The sequence below is a fragment of the Protopterus annectens genome, chromosome 10.part0 (assembly GCF_019279795.1).
Source record: "Protopterus annectens isolate FY-2018-M chromosome 10.part0, PAN1.0, whole genome shotgun sequence".
NCBI lineage: Eukaryota > Metazoa > Chordata > Ceratodontiformes > Protopteridae > Protopterus > Protopterus annectens.
Window position 1 is genome coordinate 707,009,150 of NC_056744.1, and position 19,251 is coordinate 707,028,400.

At 39.3% G+C, this 19,251-nt stretch overlaps 1 protein-coding gene across 2 annotated transcripts in view; it reads right to left on the reverse strand.

Moving 5' to 3' along the window:
• Positions 1-19,251, reverse strand: part of LOC122813289 (FRAS1-related extracellular matrix protein 1-like) — a 1,751,891-nt gene that overhangs the window by 1,385,687 nt on the left and 346,953 nt on the right. For both annotated transcript variants that reach the window (XM_044085535.1, XM_044085536.1), the window contains exon 10: positions 73-215. In XM_044085535.1, the coding sequence (XP_043941470.1) occupies positions 73-215 (143 nt within the window). The remainder of the gene's footprint in view (positions 1-72; positions 216-19,251) is intronic.

Consider the following 19,251-nt stretch of genomic DNA (forward strand, 5'->3'; position numbering starts at 1 on the left):
ACCAGTTTTATTTCCTGCTATGCAGAAATGATGCTAAGTAGGATGCAGTTTTTAAGTAAGGTGAGTACTTACATGTTTATCAGAAAGATTAGGAGGTTCATGACTGTCAGACAGGATAAACTCAAAGAAGTCCTTGAAGATCTCACCTCCAAGATGATGATAATAAATAAGTCCATGATATAGATCCCGTTGCAAAAAACTTGAAACAGGAACACCTTTGAAGTAAGCAAAATGAAATGTCACAGTATGAAGACAGTTTTAATTTGTTATTATTTTGCCTTTTGCTACACTTTTCTTGCATGTCTGTTACAACTATGTTCAACTATTTTTAAAATCCTTCAGATAAGATTATCATTCTACAGCAATCTTGTTTACAGTATAAACTACTGCATACCTTTTCTAACCTTTGAATGTGCATTATACAAATACTGTTATTTTGTACTGCTACAGCACAAATAGTTTATCTTCTGATATTGCCACTGGACAAATTTCAAGCCTAACATAGACAATATATGTCAATCTACTTAAACTGTCCATTTATATAATTTTGTGCTTCGCTGTTTAACATTTGTTATATGTTATTCCTTTATACTGGTAAACAAATGTATGTTTATGTAGCTAAAGTATGTCAAAACATAGGTAAAACATATACAATATTGCAACATATTTAAGGCACCATTCAGTAAGAGACAGGCATTTATATACCAAATGCTGCATTCAATGAAAGCTGTTGGACAGAAAACTCCCCTTTCATGAAAAGGAACAGCTTGAAAATTCAAAAGAAAAAAAAATATGCAGGCCTTTCTGAATAATGAATCTTGTTTGTAAGTAGCCAAAAAGATGTTTCATAGATATTCTCTTTCACGTCTCCATCTTTACAGGATCTGTCATGCTCAATTTTCAGAAAATTACAATTTTCTCTGGTTCCCCAAATCTCATTAAGTATGATTATCATTTGCTCTGTCAGCATGCATCCACCCACGACCCTTTTTCCTAGTTTTGCATATGTGGTTGGAGATGTCACTACAACAGTGGCAATCTTCTAGAGCCAAGGTTTACACTGTCAGGAGGGTAGCCCTGCCATGGTAGTTCTTTCACACCACACTCGCACACACATCTATGGCCAGTTTAGAGTATCCAATCCAACTACTGCATGTCTTTGGCATCTGGGAGGAAACTGAAGAACCCAAAGGAAACACACAAGAACACAAGAAGGACACGCAGACTCCGCTCAATCAATACATTTTCAGAAAATGTATAAGACCTTCAACTCTCTGGGTAGTCACTTAATTCTATTCTCAGCAAACGTACTTTTCATACTTTTAACAAAAGCGTTAGTATGCAGGTGATTGAACATGATTCCTTGTGCTGACCTGAATATTGATAAAAATGCCTACAAACTGAGTTAAGAAACAAAAATAAGCAACATATTTCCCTCTAGTACAGCTCTTTATCTTTAACTCATGGAGGGTGTGGCTTCAGCCTTAAGAAAATGAAGCTATCACCTATCAATTCTAACAAATACTCATTGACAGGTCAAATATCAGCAATGTTTGTCATCATGTATATTTCAAGATAAAAATTCTGATACCTTGTATATAGTATGGTTTTGAAATTATTAATGCAAATATGAACAAGCAATATTTGACACCTAGAGGCACAGTAGGAGATAACTACAGAAACCCCTTGGGGCGCAATCTGCTGTAATGAGCTAATTTGTCCATAATCATGTTTAATTAGAGGGTCAGTGGACTCAGCAAATTCTGTCATATTTGCAGCAGTGTCCTTATAAAAGTTTTTTAGACCATGTCCAACTTACTTCACCGATGGGTGAACAGCTGCTATAGCACTTAAAGTAAGCTCTCTCTAAATACAGGCATTTCAGATAACTTTTTACTTGAACATTTAAGTTGAACAAGTTCAGATTCACTCACTTTTTATATATCACAAAGTACAGTTGTGTACACTTACCATAAATGTAGATGTTCGAGTGTATTCACTGTTGCAGTCATTACATTTGGGTAATCTGCTGGCAGGTTGCCCTCAGTCAGCCTGAATTCCAAAGTCTTGGGTCCTGTCGGTTGCTGTCTCCTCTTCCATGACATCAGGTCGTCAAGGGTATAAAACAAGCAGCCAAAGCCATTTTCTTTAGTTTTTCTTGCCCCAGATGTCAGGTGCCCCCAAAAAGTAGCAAAAAAAAAAAAAATATATACATATATATATATATATATATATAGATATATATATATATATATATATATATATATATATATATATATATATATATATAAACTATATATACATGCAACAATACAAACTTTACTTTCATCTACAAGCAAATACACCACATAGGTTGTAGAAGATAGTGAAGGAAAGATAAACTCCAGAATGAAATGGGGATGGCGGGTGGGTAACCTGGACTGCAACAGTGAATACACTCGAACATCTACATTTATGGTAAGTGTACACAACTATACTATGTTCTTCACGTTTCACTGTTGCAGTCATTACATTTGGGTAGAATCCCAAAGCTATGGATGGGAGGCTGGAGCTAAACAGCATTAGGGGCAGCTATAAAGCCCTGCAGAACTGCAGTGGCAAAGCCTGCCCTAGACTTAGAGTAGAGAGGCAAATGATAATGCTTTGTAAAGGTGTGAACAGAACTCCAAGTAGCAGCCTCTAGAATGTCTTTGGTTGGTACTCCTCTGAGAAAGGCTGATTAAGTAGCTGCAGCTCTGGTGGAATGAGACCTAATGCCCTTGGGCACAGGTTTGCCATGGTGTAAGTAGCAGAAATGAATGCAGTGGCTTATCCACTTTGAAAAAGTCTGCTTTGAAATAGCCTTTCCTTCTGATCCTGCAGCATATATCACTAGTAATTGCTCAGTTTTTCTTAGAGCTTTAGTCCTGCTCAAGTAGAATCTTAGCTGTCTGTGTACGTCCAAGGAATGCAGAATTCTCTCTCCCTTATTCTGCGGATTTGGATAAAAGGTTGGCAGATGAATAGTTTGGTTAAGAGCCACACTGAAAATCACCTTAGGCATAAATGAAGGATTGTTCCTCAGAGACACCCTGTCTGGGTAAAATATGATAAAAGGCTCCACAGCCATGAGGGCCTGTAGCTCTGAGACTCTTCTTGCTGAAGTAATTGCTAGGAGCAAAGCTGCATTCCATGATATCAACTTTAGATCTGCAGTAGCAGCTGGTTCAAATGGAGACAGGGTGAGCTTTTCCAACACATAATTGAGGTCCTATGCAGGTATTGGTGATCTTCTGGGAGGCATTAAATTTTTGGCTCCTCAAAGATATTGCGTTAGTAATGGATGAGAAAAGATTGGTAGCTCTGTAATGTAATGAGCCGAAGTGGCAGAGGCATGGATTTTTACTGATGCGAAAGATAGCCCTTTGTCAGGCATCTCAGTCAAGTATTGTAATATCTGAGGAATATTTGGTTTTGCTGTATTAGTTCCTTGTGCTTGATTCCAAGCACAGAATCTCTTCCATTTATCAGCATAAGATTTTCTAGTACTAGGCCCTCTGGCTTCCAAAATGACATCCATCACAGCTTTACTGAGAGGTGTTGTTTGCATAACTACATGATCAACCATGCTGCCAGGTTCAGTGTTTGGAGCTGATTGTGCAGGATTTGATTATTTTGCTGGGACAGTAATTGAGGTCTTTGAGGTAAGGTCCAAGCTGGGTATTGAGACAAGTTCCTTAGGATTGGGTACCAGTATTGGCGGGGCCAGTCCGGGGCAATTAGTATCATCTTTGGTTTCTCTTGTCTGACTTTTAGTAGGTCCTTGGGAAGAAGAGGCAGAGGAGGAAAGGGGTAAACTGATAGGTTTTTCCAACTGAAGGATAGGGCATCCACTTTCCATGCTTGTCTGTGATAAGTCCTTGTGCAGAATCTTTCCAATTGATAATTTTGAGGAGAGGCAAATAGATCTATGTGCAGGCTCCCCCATTCCTTTGTTATCATGCTGAAGACTTGTGGATCTAGCTTCCACTCGTGAGGGTCCATAAGGTTTCTGCTTAAATCGTCTGTCAGAGTATTTTGTTTTCCTGGCAGGAATTGAGCTTGAAGATGTACTTGGTAAGTCAAAGCTGTGTCCCACAGTGCCATGGCTAGTCTGCAAAGGGGGTATGAGTGTGTGCCCCCCTGCTTGTTTATATACCACATAACCATGGTGTTGTCTGTCTTTATCAGTAATTGTCCTGGATGAAGTAAGTCCTTGAAAAATGTCAGGGCATTTTGAACAGCTAACATCTCTTTTTGGTTGATATGCAGATGCATTTGTTTTGGGGTCCATATGCCCTGAATGCATCTTCCTGCCAGGTGGGCCCCCCATGCATAATCTGATGCATCTGTTGTTAAGGTTTGGCTGGCAGGGGGTAGAGTGAAGGCCCGTCCCATGTTTTGGTGACATGCCTTTGCCCACCATAGAAACTCATGTTGTAGGCAGGGAATGAGAGGAATCATTGTTTCCGGACTGTGACAATGTTGACTCCATAAACTTTTTAGGTACCATTGAAGTCTCCTCATATGCAGCCTAGCATATGGAATCAGTAGGATGCAGGATGCCATGAACCCCAAAGCCTGCAGAGTTTGTCTTGCAGATAACTGGGTTTTTATTGCCATCAGTTTGAAGTAAGTAGTCAGTTGCCTTTGTTTGTCTGGCGTGAGGAAAGCCATCTGGGCAGTTGTATTCAAGCTTGCACCCAGGAATGTTATCTTTTGAAAGGGTACCAGTTGTGATTTCTTTTTGTTTATTGTGTATCTTAGGCATGTTAGAAGCCTTTTCACAAATGCCAGGTGCTGAAGAAGAATGTCCTTGCTCCCTGTTTGAATGAGACAGTCGACAAGTATGGATATATTTGTATACGTCTTTGTCTGCACAAAGCAATTACTGGTGCCAGGCACTTTGTAAAGGCCCTGGGCACAGTAGATAAGCCAAAGGGCAGTGCAGAGAATTGGTAATGCATTAAGCCAGCCTTGAAACGGAGGTATCTTCTACACAATTCCCTTATTGGGACATGCAGGTATGTCTCTTTTAGGTCTAATGTCACCAGCCAAACATTCTTGCCCAGCATGGGCAGAAGCTGCTGCAAAGTTAGCATTTTGAATTTTGGAATGTCCAGGACTGTGTTCAGAATTGATAAATCCAGTATTGGCCTCCAGGCTTTGTCCTGTCTGGGTACCAAGAACAGTCTTGAATAAAAACCTTGTCCTTTTTCCTGTTCTGGTACTGGCTGAATAGCCCCCATATCCATGAGGGACGTAACCTGTTTCTGTGCCTCTGCCCATTGATTTTTTGGCAGATCCGGCCAACCGTTTGCCATTGGCAGAGTATGGAAATGGAATCTGTATCCCTGTTATACTATGTTTAGCACCCACTTGTCCTGGGTTATTAACTGCCAATTTTGAGCAAAAAGTGCTAATTTTCCCCCTAAGGGTGCTGCCAAAAGGTAAGTGCTTGGTGATGGCAGAGGGAAGTCATTGGGACTGTTTTCTGTAGGGTTGCGCTTCCAGATCCAGTAACTGTGGCCCTGCAAGTGGCCTCTAAGGAATAGGAATCAAAACCACATTGCAAAGTATGCTTTCCAACTTGTTCAGCTGCATGCAATAGGTCCTGCAATTCCTTATTTTCTGCACATTCAGAAATCAACATTATTTTCTGTTTCAGCAATCCCATAACATGTTCTTGATACTTGAGCATATGAAACTGGCAGTTTAAGGCCCTAATTGCCAAGATTGCAGATGTATAAACTTTCTTTCCCCATCTATCCAGTGCCCTTGAATCTCTGTCAGAGGGGGTAGGATTTTTTGCTGTCGAGGCCTTAACTCCCTTTGGACCCTGTGAAATAGTTTCAGGGTCAGCAGCAGGGTTTCTAAATAAAAAATTTGTGTGAGTCAGGGACCCTGTAATATCTGTCAGGCTTGCTGGGAGCCGGAGGTAAGGAGTCAGGAGTCAAGCTTGACTGCGAAAACACATCATCCACAATGTCTAAAACAGGGGTATGGCTAAAGGCCTGTGCTGAGGGAGAAGAAGGAAATCCCTGAGCCTCTTTTTTTGATTCTGAGAAATCTTGACTCTCCCAGTGAAAATGCTCCCTCAAAGTATGCAAGGTTTCTCCAAATGAATAATCCTCAGGAGGTGATGCAGATGGGATAGATTCCTCTGCATCAAAATCCTCATAGGGAGGAATAGATAATTCCTGATCAAAAGAGGAATCAGAAGAAATAGAAACCTGATCTGAAGATTCATAATCAGTGTCTTGCCTAGGCTTCTTATCAGGATGGGGTTGGGAACCCCTGATCAAGGTAATTAGGTCTTCAGCCATTTTGATCATCTATTTTTTAGGCATAGCGGCCTATGCACATGGCTCATGCATCAGTTTTTTAGCTTTAGAAGTTGCTTTTGTCTTTGGTTTTGCAGCTGTTGTCGGTTTTATATAAAAATGTTGAGGCCTGAATACACCCTCAGAAGCCGGTGCCTGCTCAGCGGATCTGGACCCATTCGAGGGAGAGACATCCATGGATACAATACTTTGAGTATCTCGCAGCATGCTGGACTCCACATGGGTCTCAGTAGGAGCCTGTGACTCGAAAGTAGCGGGTATCAGGGGCTGTGAAAGCCCCTCACTGAGTACCGGCGAACTGGCGACTGACTTAGGAGAAGCTTTGTCGTCAATTTTGGACCTCGATGGCCTGTCTCTGTCCTTTTCTTTGTGTTTTATGTATACTCCGGTAGTCGGAGTGCTAAACGATGACATTTCAGGGTAGTTAAATCTGTTTCCAAAATATTTTGAAGCAAAAATATACCGACGCTTAATAGTGCGTTGATTAAATCTAGCACAAAACCGACAGCCAGGCATGTTGTGATCGGGGCCTAGGCAAGCAATACAGTATAAATGGAAATCCTTATGAGGTATTTGCCTCCCACAAGTAATACAATTATTAACTTTTTCTGACATCGAAATGGAGCAAGAAAAAAGTTTCCTGAACAGGGTTCTTAGCTTTAGTTCTGAAACTCGAACTCGAAAATTTCAGGAGTCGGCCAACCGGCACTTGCGAACTGCTTCTGCTTCTGGCACCGCACGGCAAGAAAGACTAAAGAAAATGGCGTTGGCTACTTGTTTTATACCCCTGATGACCTGACGTCATGGAAGAGGAGACAGAAACTGACGCAGGCCCCAAGACTTTGGAATTCAGGCCGACTGAGGGCAACCTGCCAGCAGATTACCCAAATGTAATGACTGCAACAGTGAAACACGGAGAACATCTAGTTCCTCATTACACAAGGCATTCAAGAACTTCAGGTACATCTGCACAATTTTTTTTCTGAATCAGGATGTTTCTACAACATTTATCCCTTGGCACTGGAATTAGAAATCATGGTTTGTCTCCATTTAAGGAATACACAGAACTAGTGTTAACAGGATTCACAAACAGAACTGCACTAATATATTTTGCAGTTTGTTGGATGTTCATTTAAATGCATGACATAATAGAAATAGTTAATGAACCTTACTTTTCAACCATGCAGCACATACCATCTTAAATGCGGATTGTAATGCATGCTGTCTTTTATTGGGGGGGGGGTGTAATAGAAACAAACAGCTGGCATTCTGAGCACCCTGCTATTGACTGGTATATATATTGAAACAAAGCCTCTGATCTAGTTCCTCAAGAAAAAAAAAATGACACAATCTACTTGATAACATATATCCTAAATCCTACATTGTTTTCTGTATTGCAGTGTTTTGTGATTCAAACAATTAATTTATGGTAGCAGACAATGTTTTGTATTATGTTTTGTACACGTATTCACTACATTTTAGCCTAAGGGTACCAGACATCATAACACAACACAATTTGTATGCTGCATCACTTAGAAATTGCCATACATTTCTGACTGTGGTGTTAGTGGGCATGAAAAGAAATGGAAATACAGTATTTGGCCTTTTTTCCTTTCTTTATGACCAAACAGGGAGAAAATGGGAAGCAAACTATTTGTTCTCAGCAACATATGTACAGGGACAAAGAGATGATTGAATGAGTATACATAAAAATGTATAACACGTATGCTGCACCCCTCTGTATGACCCATGTGCCCTCAAGCACCCGGCAAATTAAATATACCAACTCCAAGATTGCACTACACTGAGAAAAATGGAAGTTACGCCAGTGGGGTATGGGCGTACAGTATCACCCTTTCTTGACCCTGTGAGTATCATATGTGTTACTGTAATCAAAGAAATGAAAAATATGCATAGAGTGCGCAGTGACCCCCCTACCCAAAACACACACACACACACACACACACACACACACACACACACACACACACACACACACACAAACACCTTCTAATTGCTGCAGTTAACTACATTAGTTTTATTTAGCAATTTTTTCAATTTTTTCTATGTTCTTATGTTTCTAAACTCAGCTTTAAAAAAAACACAGACAGCAAGGGGAAAGTAAAATGTCAGGTTCTTACAGCTGCTGCTAAGGCACCAACTCTTCTTGTTTTTATATATATATATTTTTTTACTTGATGGTAGCTAAACAGCTATATGCAGTGACTATAAACAAATTGGCGGCCATTTTTGTTGTCCCTGCTTTACTGCAGCTTAGTATGCCAATGTAAAGCTGTGTACTTGTTAGTGGGCTCTCCTTGTACAATAAAACCCTCTAAGAGAACATTTTTTTTCCAAGAGAGCATAATTTCTAAAGTCCACCCATTTTCTAAGGTCTGTTACTTCTGCCCTGCAGCACAGCTAAATCCATATGCATGGTGCTGGAATGCCCTGATAGCCTCATGCTCCACTGGTGTAAGACCTAGTGGTCCCACATTAGGTGCCATAAAAATGGTGAGCCAGATACTCCTACATACCCTCCAGGATGAGCGAGTCAACAGCTTCTCTTAACACCCATCCCTTCTCGTCACCTCTTTCAGACACCTGAGCCAAAACTCAATCTCAGGTTACCTAGGCTATAGTAATGGCTTTATCTTTCTAAGTCACTCCAGCTGGATTTTTTGGAGTCTCTATAACATTTGCAACATACAGAAGGTGCATAGTAGCAGATCTCTTTCACCATTTCTGATATCCTAATATATATATATATATATATATATATATATATATATATATATATATATATATACATATATATACATACCAGCATTCATTTGCATCTCATTAAGGAAAGTAAGATGTAACCTGACTACCATTTAGAAATATCACTGTAGAAACTCTCTGTAGTCACTGCTGGCATGAATGAGCAAACCATTGTCCATATTAGTGTTTTTGAGCTCGGTGTACTGACATAATATGAGATATAGTGTGGGTAGTTGTAAAAGGGACATGGTGTAACTAAGAAAATAAGAAATAAGAACTAAGAAATAAGACTTGGAACTCTTACAACACTGTTTATGTTGCTCTAATCTGGTGCGTTTTTTAGATATTTATATGTGGTCATATTCCTGTGACTACATTGTTATACGGGCCAAGATATGAATACTGGTCTGTCATTTTTACCTTCGTGAAGTGTGACCAACAGAGTTGTTCTGCTTTTTGCCTTTATTTGCACAATTTATCCATTTCTAGGCTAATTGTGGTTCATACCTGTGTTTTTCCAGATATCTTTAATATTTCTTTGTTTTAGAACTGTATATGATATACAGGACTTTCACATAAGGCTTCTTCAAACAGCAGCCTGCTCATCAAGGACTTGTTCCATGATTGTCACCCACCATCAGTTTTGACATACTGAATAGACAGATTGGGGTCAGAATCGAGAGATGATAAATCAGCAAGCAAAGGAGAGTAGTATTGCTAGAATTGAATTTATCTTCAAGTCTTGATGAGTACCTTCATGAGGTGTACCCTGTATTTTACAAAATGTCACCAAGACAACACTGATATATAAACTGTATTTTATATAGCATATATCATGGACAGAAGTAGGTTAAAAATAAAAAAGATAGCTGGGTTCACAAGACCTAGGATAAAAAAATTGCCCAAGCCTGATAGGAGCACTGATGCCCGAACTGGAAAAAATGACAGTGTAGAATCCTCAAGACATGGAAACATTCGTACAGTGTGCCTTGGCCAGGCTCAGGGGGAGAATGGCCCACTTGTTGTAGAAGGATGTACTACTCCACAAAATTCACAAAATCTGATAGGCCAAAAAAGAGCCATAAAGATGATTGAGAGGACTACTGGAGATAAGAAAGTCGTTATGTATTGTTACTATTATGCAAGAAGCCCAGAATTTCCAGACAGAAGATAAACAAAAAGATTAAGAGAGAAATTAGAAGAAAGAAAAATACTTGCACAAGAAAAACTGTTAGAAGCTTCAAATAAAAAATTGTGTTTATTATTATAACAGATTTATGAAAAACATTATATGGACGAAGAAACTTTGGTCTGTTTGGAAAAGGAAGTTACTGAGGAAGTGCAAAAATATAAACAATAAAATCTAGAGATGTTTGAAAGGTATAAAAAAGAAATATGGAAATGGGAAAACAAGCAAAACTAATCAATATAGAAAGAGTACCAAATATATTAAAGAGAAATAAAGGCATCCAGATATGGAAAATTTACCAATACAAAAAACAATAAAACAGAGGAAAAGTAGAAAAGATGATTAGTAATGGAGAAGTTAAAGAAATAGAAACTGAGGTTATGGATTACCTGCAAAGTGAAAGATTTAGTATAGAAAATCTAACTCTGATAACATCACAGCAGGATAGAGCAATGGATCCCAAAATTAAGGAGAAACCATTGGAGTGGAAAACATCTGATCATATGAAGATACTTTGGAGCCTTGCATAGGAAACTAGTATGAAAGTTCAGTTGGAGTTGCACAGCAAGGGATGGAAAAGGAAACTGTGGGAAATCTGACACAATCAAAGTTATGGAGGGATAGGCCAGTGAGTTCCCATATGAAAGAGCAACAGATGATATGGGAAGAAAGTGAAGAGAATGAGGCACAGGAGGATGCTCTGGAATTTTTTGTAGAATGCCCGCAGGAAATAGAGAACAAAGAATGTGCCCTCAGTTTAGAGGAAAGTGATTTAAGAGAAGAGTTGCTTGATTTAATAGGGATGGACATACATATTAAGATCATTTAAATAAATTGACTGTAGAAAGTCAATAAAACCCAAAAAGTTAGAAGTTTGATCAAACAAATGAACACGATAATTAGGACTGTTCATAGAGACTTATGCAATGCAGCTAAATTAATAACAGATAAAGTCTTACCACAAAATCACACAGCAGTAAGAGAAAGGAAGGGGATAAATCAAATGTCATCACTGAAGTAGTGAATAGAGAAAACTATAAAGCAATTACGACAAGAAGTATCACTGTTAGAAGAGTATAGATGAGGGAACAGATAAACAAAATACTCAGAAAGATAGATGTGTTAAAAGCAATGCCCAGTATAGGAACAGATCAGGCTCTATCATGCACTGTCGCAAATAATACCCTAAAAATATCAGCACAAACAGAAAAACTTAGAAGAAGATATGCAAATAAATATAAAGAAAAAATACTAAATACGCAATTTATTGATGACCCAAAAAATTTATAGAGAACTGGGAAACAAGACAAAAGGAAGTGAAACATCACCAAAAAAAAAAGAAGGAATCGATACATTTTGGAGAAATAATCCTGTGGAACATAGTAAAGATACTAAATGGATAGAAGGATTAAAGAAAAAGAAAAAGAAGTTCAAATGTACAGGATATGAAATGGGATGAAGTAATGTCCGGAGACATTAAAACAAAGTTAAGAAAAGCTCCAAACTGGAAAACTCCAGGCCCAGATGCAGTACCCAACTTCTGGCTAAAATTATTAACATCTTTACATGAAGATTTAGCCATGAATAAGAACTATTTATATGTGCAAACCAAACAAACACCAACCTGGTTAACAAGAAAAACAATATTCCTACTTAAGAGCAAGCTGTCCTAAGAACTATAGACCAATAGCTTGCCTTCTAATGACGTACAAACTATACTGGAATTGATGCCGACAGAGTTTATAGTCATTTAGAAGAAAACTCAATCATGGCAATAGAACAAAAGGGTAACAAAATAAACTCAAAGGGAACAACGGATCATTTCTTGTTAAATAAAGTCCTACTGGAGAACTGTAAAAAGGGGAAGAATCTAACCATAACATGCACAGACTACAAAAAAAAGCATTTGACAGTATATCGCATTGATGGATAAAAGAGTGCTTAAAAATGTATATGATACACCCTACACTGATCAGTTACATTACAGTGACTATAAAACAGCAAACCACTTTGCAGTTAAGCCATGATAAAGGACACATTAATATTCCAGTGATAAAAATTCAAAGGGGTATATTCCAGGGTGAATCTTTGTCACCACTGCTCTTTTGTCTTGCCAATAACCCATTAAGCTGTCTACTTAACAGATTAGGTCATGGCTACAATTTGTCTCCCAAAAAACAACACTCATCTGTTTTTTGTGGATGATTTAAAACCACATAGTTTATTACATGAGGAACTGAAAGCACAACTGCAAGTGGTCAAAATTTTTTCAGATGATAGAAGAAAGCCATTTGGTCTTGTTAAATGTGTAAAAGCAACCTTTAAAGCAGGAAAGCTGCAGCAGCAAAAAATATCAGCCTAGGACAGGAAAGTCATATAAATGAACTTGAGCAAGAAAATATATAAATATTTGGGAATTGAAAAAGGACCAAAAATAAAACATGAACAAATGCAAATAAAACTTAGTCAGGAATTTTTTAGAAAACTAAAATTAATACTGAAAACAGCGCTGACATCAAGGAACAAAGTCCCAGCTATAAGCCAATTTGCTCTTCCTGTCCCAGCTTACAATTTTGGAGTGACTGACTGGCCTCAAAAGGTGTTGGATCAGCTGGACAGGAAAGCAAGAAGGATGCTTCATGCTTATCCAATGATTTATAAAAATCAGTGTATACCAAGGCTATATATTCCCCATTCTGGGCTCCTCATAGGTTCATAGGATCATAGGAAGTTATTAGGCTATTGGCCCTTAGGCCCTTATAAGCCTAGCCAAGAGTTTAGCCCAAGTCAGCACCCAAAGCCCCTGTCCAGCAAGGACACAGGTGGAATTCCGGGGGTGTATTTTCTGTTTCCCATCCAGTTATACAGGTTGCACTTAAAAAGGAATAATGAGTTACTTTACTTGCACGGGGAGGCTAGTCCACAGATGGGAGAGTTTTTGGGGCACAAATCTGTCCTGCAAACAAGTCCTATTGATGTCACAGACCAGGTTGAGGTCTTATGTGCGGGTTACTCGAGTGGAGCTTGACTTGTGGATATGCATCAGTCCCATCAAGGTGGGGTCCGTCTGACATTGCTTTGTATGCCAGACAGAGGTCACCTCTAAGGAGTCTGTATGAAACTGAGTAGAGGGACAGGGCTTTTAGCTGATCTGTGATGTTTGAGGCCCTGGATTCAACTGGTGAGGAACCTCTGTGGTCTCTCTAACTGCTGCATGTGCTTTGAGAGGTACATCCCAAAGGGGGCATTGTACTCAATAACTGGCCTTATAAGGGAGGAATATAGGGATGTTAGGACCTCCTTGTCCCTGGAGGAGATACCCTTACTTATGAGGTGGGCCATGTATAAAGCTTTCCATACAACAGAAGCAACATGGTGGTCAAAAGTCAGGTTGCTATCAACTTGGGTGTCCAAATCCCTCACAACTGATCGCGTGCTTAGGACATTATTAATGTGATAATATGTGAGAATATCACTCTCACCAAATGGGGATGATGATGCATTTTTTGGCATTCAGCTTAAGTGCATGTTTCTGGCACCATCCATTTGTTTGGGTGAGACCGTCTTGGAGGACGTCCACATCACTTGGGGAATTGATGCCCAGCTTGCAGTCATCTGAAAACATGGTCAGCCATAGCCCACTAGTTTTGTCCTGCACCTCAGAGAAGTATATCCCAAATAACAGAGGCCCCAAGACCAATCCCTGGGGTACACCTCTTGTTATGGGTCTACTGCTTGAAGTGGCTTCCCCTATTTTGATTATGTGGGTTCTATCAGTGAGCCAGTTTGCTACCTATCTGGTAACATATGGCTTGATGCCTAGTTGAGAGAGTTTATCTATTATGCCCACGTAGGGAATAGTGTCGAAGGGTTTGGCCAGGTCAAGGTCTTTCCCTCGTCCATGAGTCTGATGACTGTCTCAAAGAAGTTGACCAGCTTTAACAGGCATGACCTCCCCTTAACAAAGCCAAACTATGTAGGGTCAAGTGTTTGAAGGTTGCCAGTGTCCCTGTTAATAGGTTTCTTGATAATCTGTTCCATGGCCTTGCATATCTGGCAAGTTAGGCTGATGGGTCTATAATTTCCCAGATCGGTGGATGCTCCACCTTTATGTAAAGGGATGACACTAGCTTTCCTCCACTGGACTGGGACAAAGCCAGTACTCAGGCTTTCGTTGAATAGGGTGCCTAATGGTGCTGCTAGTTCATGCCTGAGTTCATGTAGGATGCAGCATGGGATGTTATTGGGTCCCATGGAGGCTGTATTTTTTGCTTTTGAGAGGGTAGTGATGACCTGCTCCCTAGAGGTAAGGGGAGGGGGCAGGTAGTGGGGAGGTCCTGATTTACTGATGGGGGAACAGAGGGGTGAAGTTTTTGCTGAATCTGTCAGCCAGGAAGTTGGCTATATCTACAGCATTTGTGTATGTGGTGTCCTTGACCACCAGATCTGAACAGATCTGGGTGCTTCCTTTGAGATTGCGGACATATGTGAAGAAGGCCTTATGATTGTCTCTAGTAAATGTGGCCAATTTGGACTCAAAGTTTGGTTTAGAGGATTTCACTAGTGCTCTTATTTGCTTGTTCAGGCTAAGGAGAGATTGCTTCCATTGGGCACCTGCTCCTTCTTGGTCCTGGACAGGAATTTTTTCCTTTTGTTATATAGTTTATTTATTGCAGATGTCCACCAGACAGGTTTACTCTTCTTTGTGGAAGATGATTTTGTTCTATCAGGTATTCCTGATTCCATGCATCTATATAGATGCTTGTATAGTACTTTGGTGTAGATTTGGACATTGGTGCCAGTTCCTATGGGGGGGGGGACTGTGAAGCTATTTATACAATCCCTCAGGAAGTTGTAATCAGCTTTGGGGAAGTCTTTTTGTTTGACCCTAACTAGAGGGGGTAAGGGAGATGGTGACTTTGAAAGTGACCGCTTTATGGCCGGTTCTTACCAGGAAGGATGATACTGTAGGGGTGCTGCAGTGGTTACTCATGTTGGTTAATAACAAGTCCAAAATATCATCACCTCTTGTGGGTGTATCGACTAGCTGTTCCAAGGCATTTGCACTGATAAAATTGAGAAATCTCTGTGCATTTGTGTTCTGGCATGATTAGTTTTTACAGTCTATGGTTTGGTAGTTAAAGTTGTCCAGTATCAGGGTAAAGGCTGAATCTTGATAGATTCGAAGAGGTCCAGATAGGTGGTGTGGGCATCTTGAGTCAAATTTGTGGGCCTGTAGCTAGCTATGATTTGAATTGGAGCCTTGTCAATGGTTAACTGTGCCCGGAGTGTCTCCTGTGCATCATACTGTTTTACCAGCCTGGAGGTGTGTGTGTGTGTCTTATATATATTGAAACTCCACCTCCTTTGGCTTTGCAGCCCACAGTTTGGGGGCTGAATGTATGATAGGATGAGTAACCAGGTAAGACTGGGGTGCTCTCTGCAGCTTTGAACCAGGTTTCTGTGGCTGCACAAATGTCAGCATCTTCCAGGGTTAAGAATGCTTGCAATGAGTGCAGTTTCATGTTTAGACTCCTAGCGTTTAACAACAAGACCTTTAATTTGTGTTTTGTTGAAGTTTGTATGTTGGTAGTATCGACCTTATGACTTTTCCTAAATAAGCACTATGAGGGAGGCAAGGGCATTTGCCAGAAGCCTGAAGCCTAAGTGAGACAGATGCAGGTCATCTCTAGCAAAGCATAGTGGTCTGTTGATCATATCTTCTCAGGCTGTCACATACTGGATCCCCCTGGGAATGACACCAGAAACTAAGCCAATCATTAAAGTTAATCATTTTCTGTATGTATTGAGGCATCATTTTGGGTGATGGTAGAATGCAGCTTAAGGCTACAGACATACCTGCCTGGGACACATATTCAGTGAGCTCAGTCATATCTCTCTTCATATAGTCCAGGGAGGTATGTCTCAAGTCCTTCATGCCAACATGGACTATGACAGAGTCATAACAGTGCCTATTGTTGATAGACTTGAGTGTGTGTATATGATATGGCAGATTCTGGCACCTAACAAACAACTAACTGTGCTTTTCTCCTTATCCAGCCTGGTGAGAGGCACATCTGTGTGTCTCACAATGGAGTCTCCTATGACTAAAATGTTGGGTTTATGGTTAGGCCTTAGTGGTTGTGAGACACAGGTGTGTGGACTATGCCTGGTATGTGGTGTGCAGGATTGTGGAGTTCGGATATGTTTTTGCCTCTGTGGTCTCCTTTGTTTGGGTGTGTTTTGGTTGAGAACCTCCACATATGTGGGTGTGTGTTGTGTAATTGTGGGTGATGTTTGAGGTGTAGTGATTGTGATGACAACCTTCTCAGTGCCACATATACTGGCTTGTTAGGTAAAGAGCATAGACTCTAGGTTCTTAATGTAATTGCATCTCTCACAAATTGTATCCCTAGGTGGTGGTAGTAGATGGTTGTCCATGCACATGAGGCAGTTGCTACAATGTCTCAGGATGCTCATATCAACCAGGCTGGCAGGAGAAACTGTATGAAATTGTCCATCCATATTTGTCAGAAAGTGAGGTAGAGAGACCAGGGAAAGCTAGGGGGTAGGCCTAAAGCCCAAGTGCTTAAACCAAATCTAAGAGGATTAGAATAACACTTCCAATTTAAACAGGCTAAAACAAGCAGTAATAAATGCAGCAGAAAAGCTGTAATTTAACACTTTAGAGAACAAGTAGCAGAAAAAGCAAGGTGAAATAACACAGTATGAGGAGGAAACACAAATACTGTAAAAGCAGCTGAATAGGGTTTTTTTTCAGTAAAGTAGAAAGAGAGAAAGGAGGAACAGACGATAATTCAAAGTTAACAAACTATGGGGGTTGGTCTTCCCAAATGTTCTCTCTGTATTAGATAGAAAGAGCTAATGACACTGGACTGGGAGGAGTGTCCCAGATCAAATTTACAGTAGGGATGGGCAACTGCAAAGCCACCAAGTTTAAGAACAAGACAACAGGGAGGGAGGGTGGAAAACTATGCTACAGCTACTAACTACACTATTTTAGGCAGAAAACAATACAGAAATGTTTATCACAGCAGAAGAACTGCAGTGAGACACTAAATGAAAGTTTTAAACAGAAAAAGGAGCAAGGAGACTCTAGAGAATGCTTTTAACTCCAAACAAATCAGTTATATGATACACTCCTTGGCAGGAAATCAGAACAAGCAAACAGATGCTTAAGAAATAGATCACATGTATAAATCTGCAGTCATAAGACTATATACATATCTGGTGACCCCACAAGACTCAAAAGTAGTGCAAGTTTTAGAACATTAAGAGAATAAGTCTAAGATGACTTCCCTGCTTAGGTTAGCAGACGCATATCAGTGTAAAGCAGGAGCAGAAATCAAACTAGAAGTGGATAAAAATGAGGCAGCAAATGAATGTGCCAAAAACAAAAGAAAGAATACAAGGTGAAGGATCACACGAGAAGGCAAAAAATGTGGAAAATGCACAGATATTGTTGCTATAGAAAACTCATGGAACAACCTCATGTTCATGAGGATTGAATGCAGGAATGGTTAAGGAGAGGTTGAGTTAAACCAAAAGACGAAAGATTAATATTGGTGGCCCATGATACTGGACTACATACATGTTGGTTTACAAAATCCAGTGAACATATGGGAGAAACAGACAAATGTAAATTTTGTAAAACAGAATTGGAAACATTCACACATCTTTTTGCTGATTGTGATATACCAATGGTAGAAGAACTGTATACCGAAAAGCATAATAGTGTGGCAAGACTGTTGAATTGGAGATTGTGCAAACATTAAAATATTGAAGTAGGTGAAAAACATTAGGAACATGAGTCACAAAGTATAATCAAAATGATGAAGTTTATATTACATGGGATCACCCATTACTAATAGTTCAAAAAATAGATGCAAGAAAACCAGATATAGTAGTCCATGAAAAGAAGACAAAAGTAGCATTGATCATTAAAATTGCTAGACACAAAGTCATAAAATACCAGGATTTACAGGCAAAAATGAGGGCAATGTGGAAGAAGGATACTCAAACATTTCCAACATTAGTATTAGCAGTGAGTCTTATAAAAAAGAATTAAAAAAAAAAAAAAAGTAATCTCCGTGGTATCCCTGAAGTTTCAAAACAACCCACTAAACAAGTGTAGTGGGTCCAAAAACAAAACAGTGTAAGAAACTTCTCTGTGTGAAAGATTTTCAGTCCATATATCTCTAGTTAATCACTGTATATTAATCAGATCAGACAATAGTAGTAGAAGTAGCAAACTTAAACTCATCTTAAGTAAAAAAAAAATAATAAAAAATATATAATTGTACAGAATTACTAAGTGTTTGAAAGTAATCCAAGCAAGGCAAGCAGTCTGTTTCCAGTCAAAAATCCTTTATTAAGTACACAGACAAGTGATCCAAGTAAAATAAAAATAAAGTAATAGTTTCCTCACAAGCTTTCTAAATGTATATATACTTTTTATCAGGCAAGGGAGTGGTTTATTGTGCTGTAAAACAAAGTGTTATTGGTACACATGTTAAATTCACATCCCTTCCCCCATCAGTGTGACATCCCAGCTGGTCCTCCCCTACTTAGTGGCTGTCATAATAATATAACCCTTATGTACTTTAAATTAAATTTATAATGATATGGTACCTCTTATTTAACCAGATTATTAAGTAGATTATTAAGTCTGTGATTTTATCCAAGACAATATACTACATGGCTGGAAATATATCAACTTTAGTTCATTTGGCTATCAAAAAATATATATAAGTATATACATATATACTTTGCATGTAAAAAATCAATTGTAAAAATCATAGATTCATAGGTTTATAGGTTGGTACTTGCCTATGGACCCTAGGGCCTATACAATCCTAGCCATAACAATTCCCTGTCTATTTCTTCCCACAGTATTTACTTTCCTGGACCCCTGTC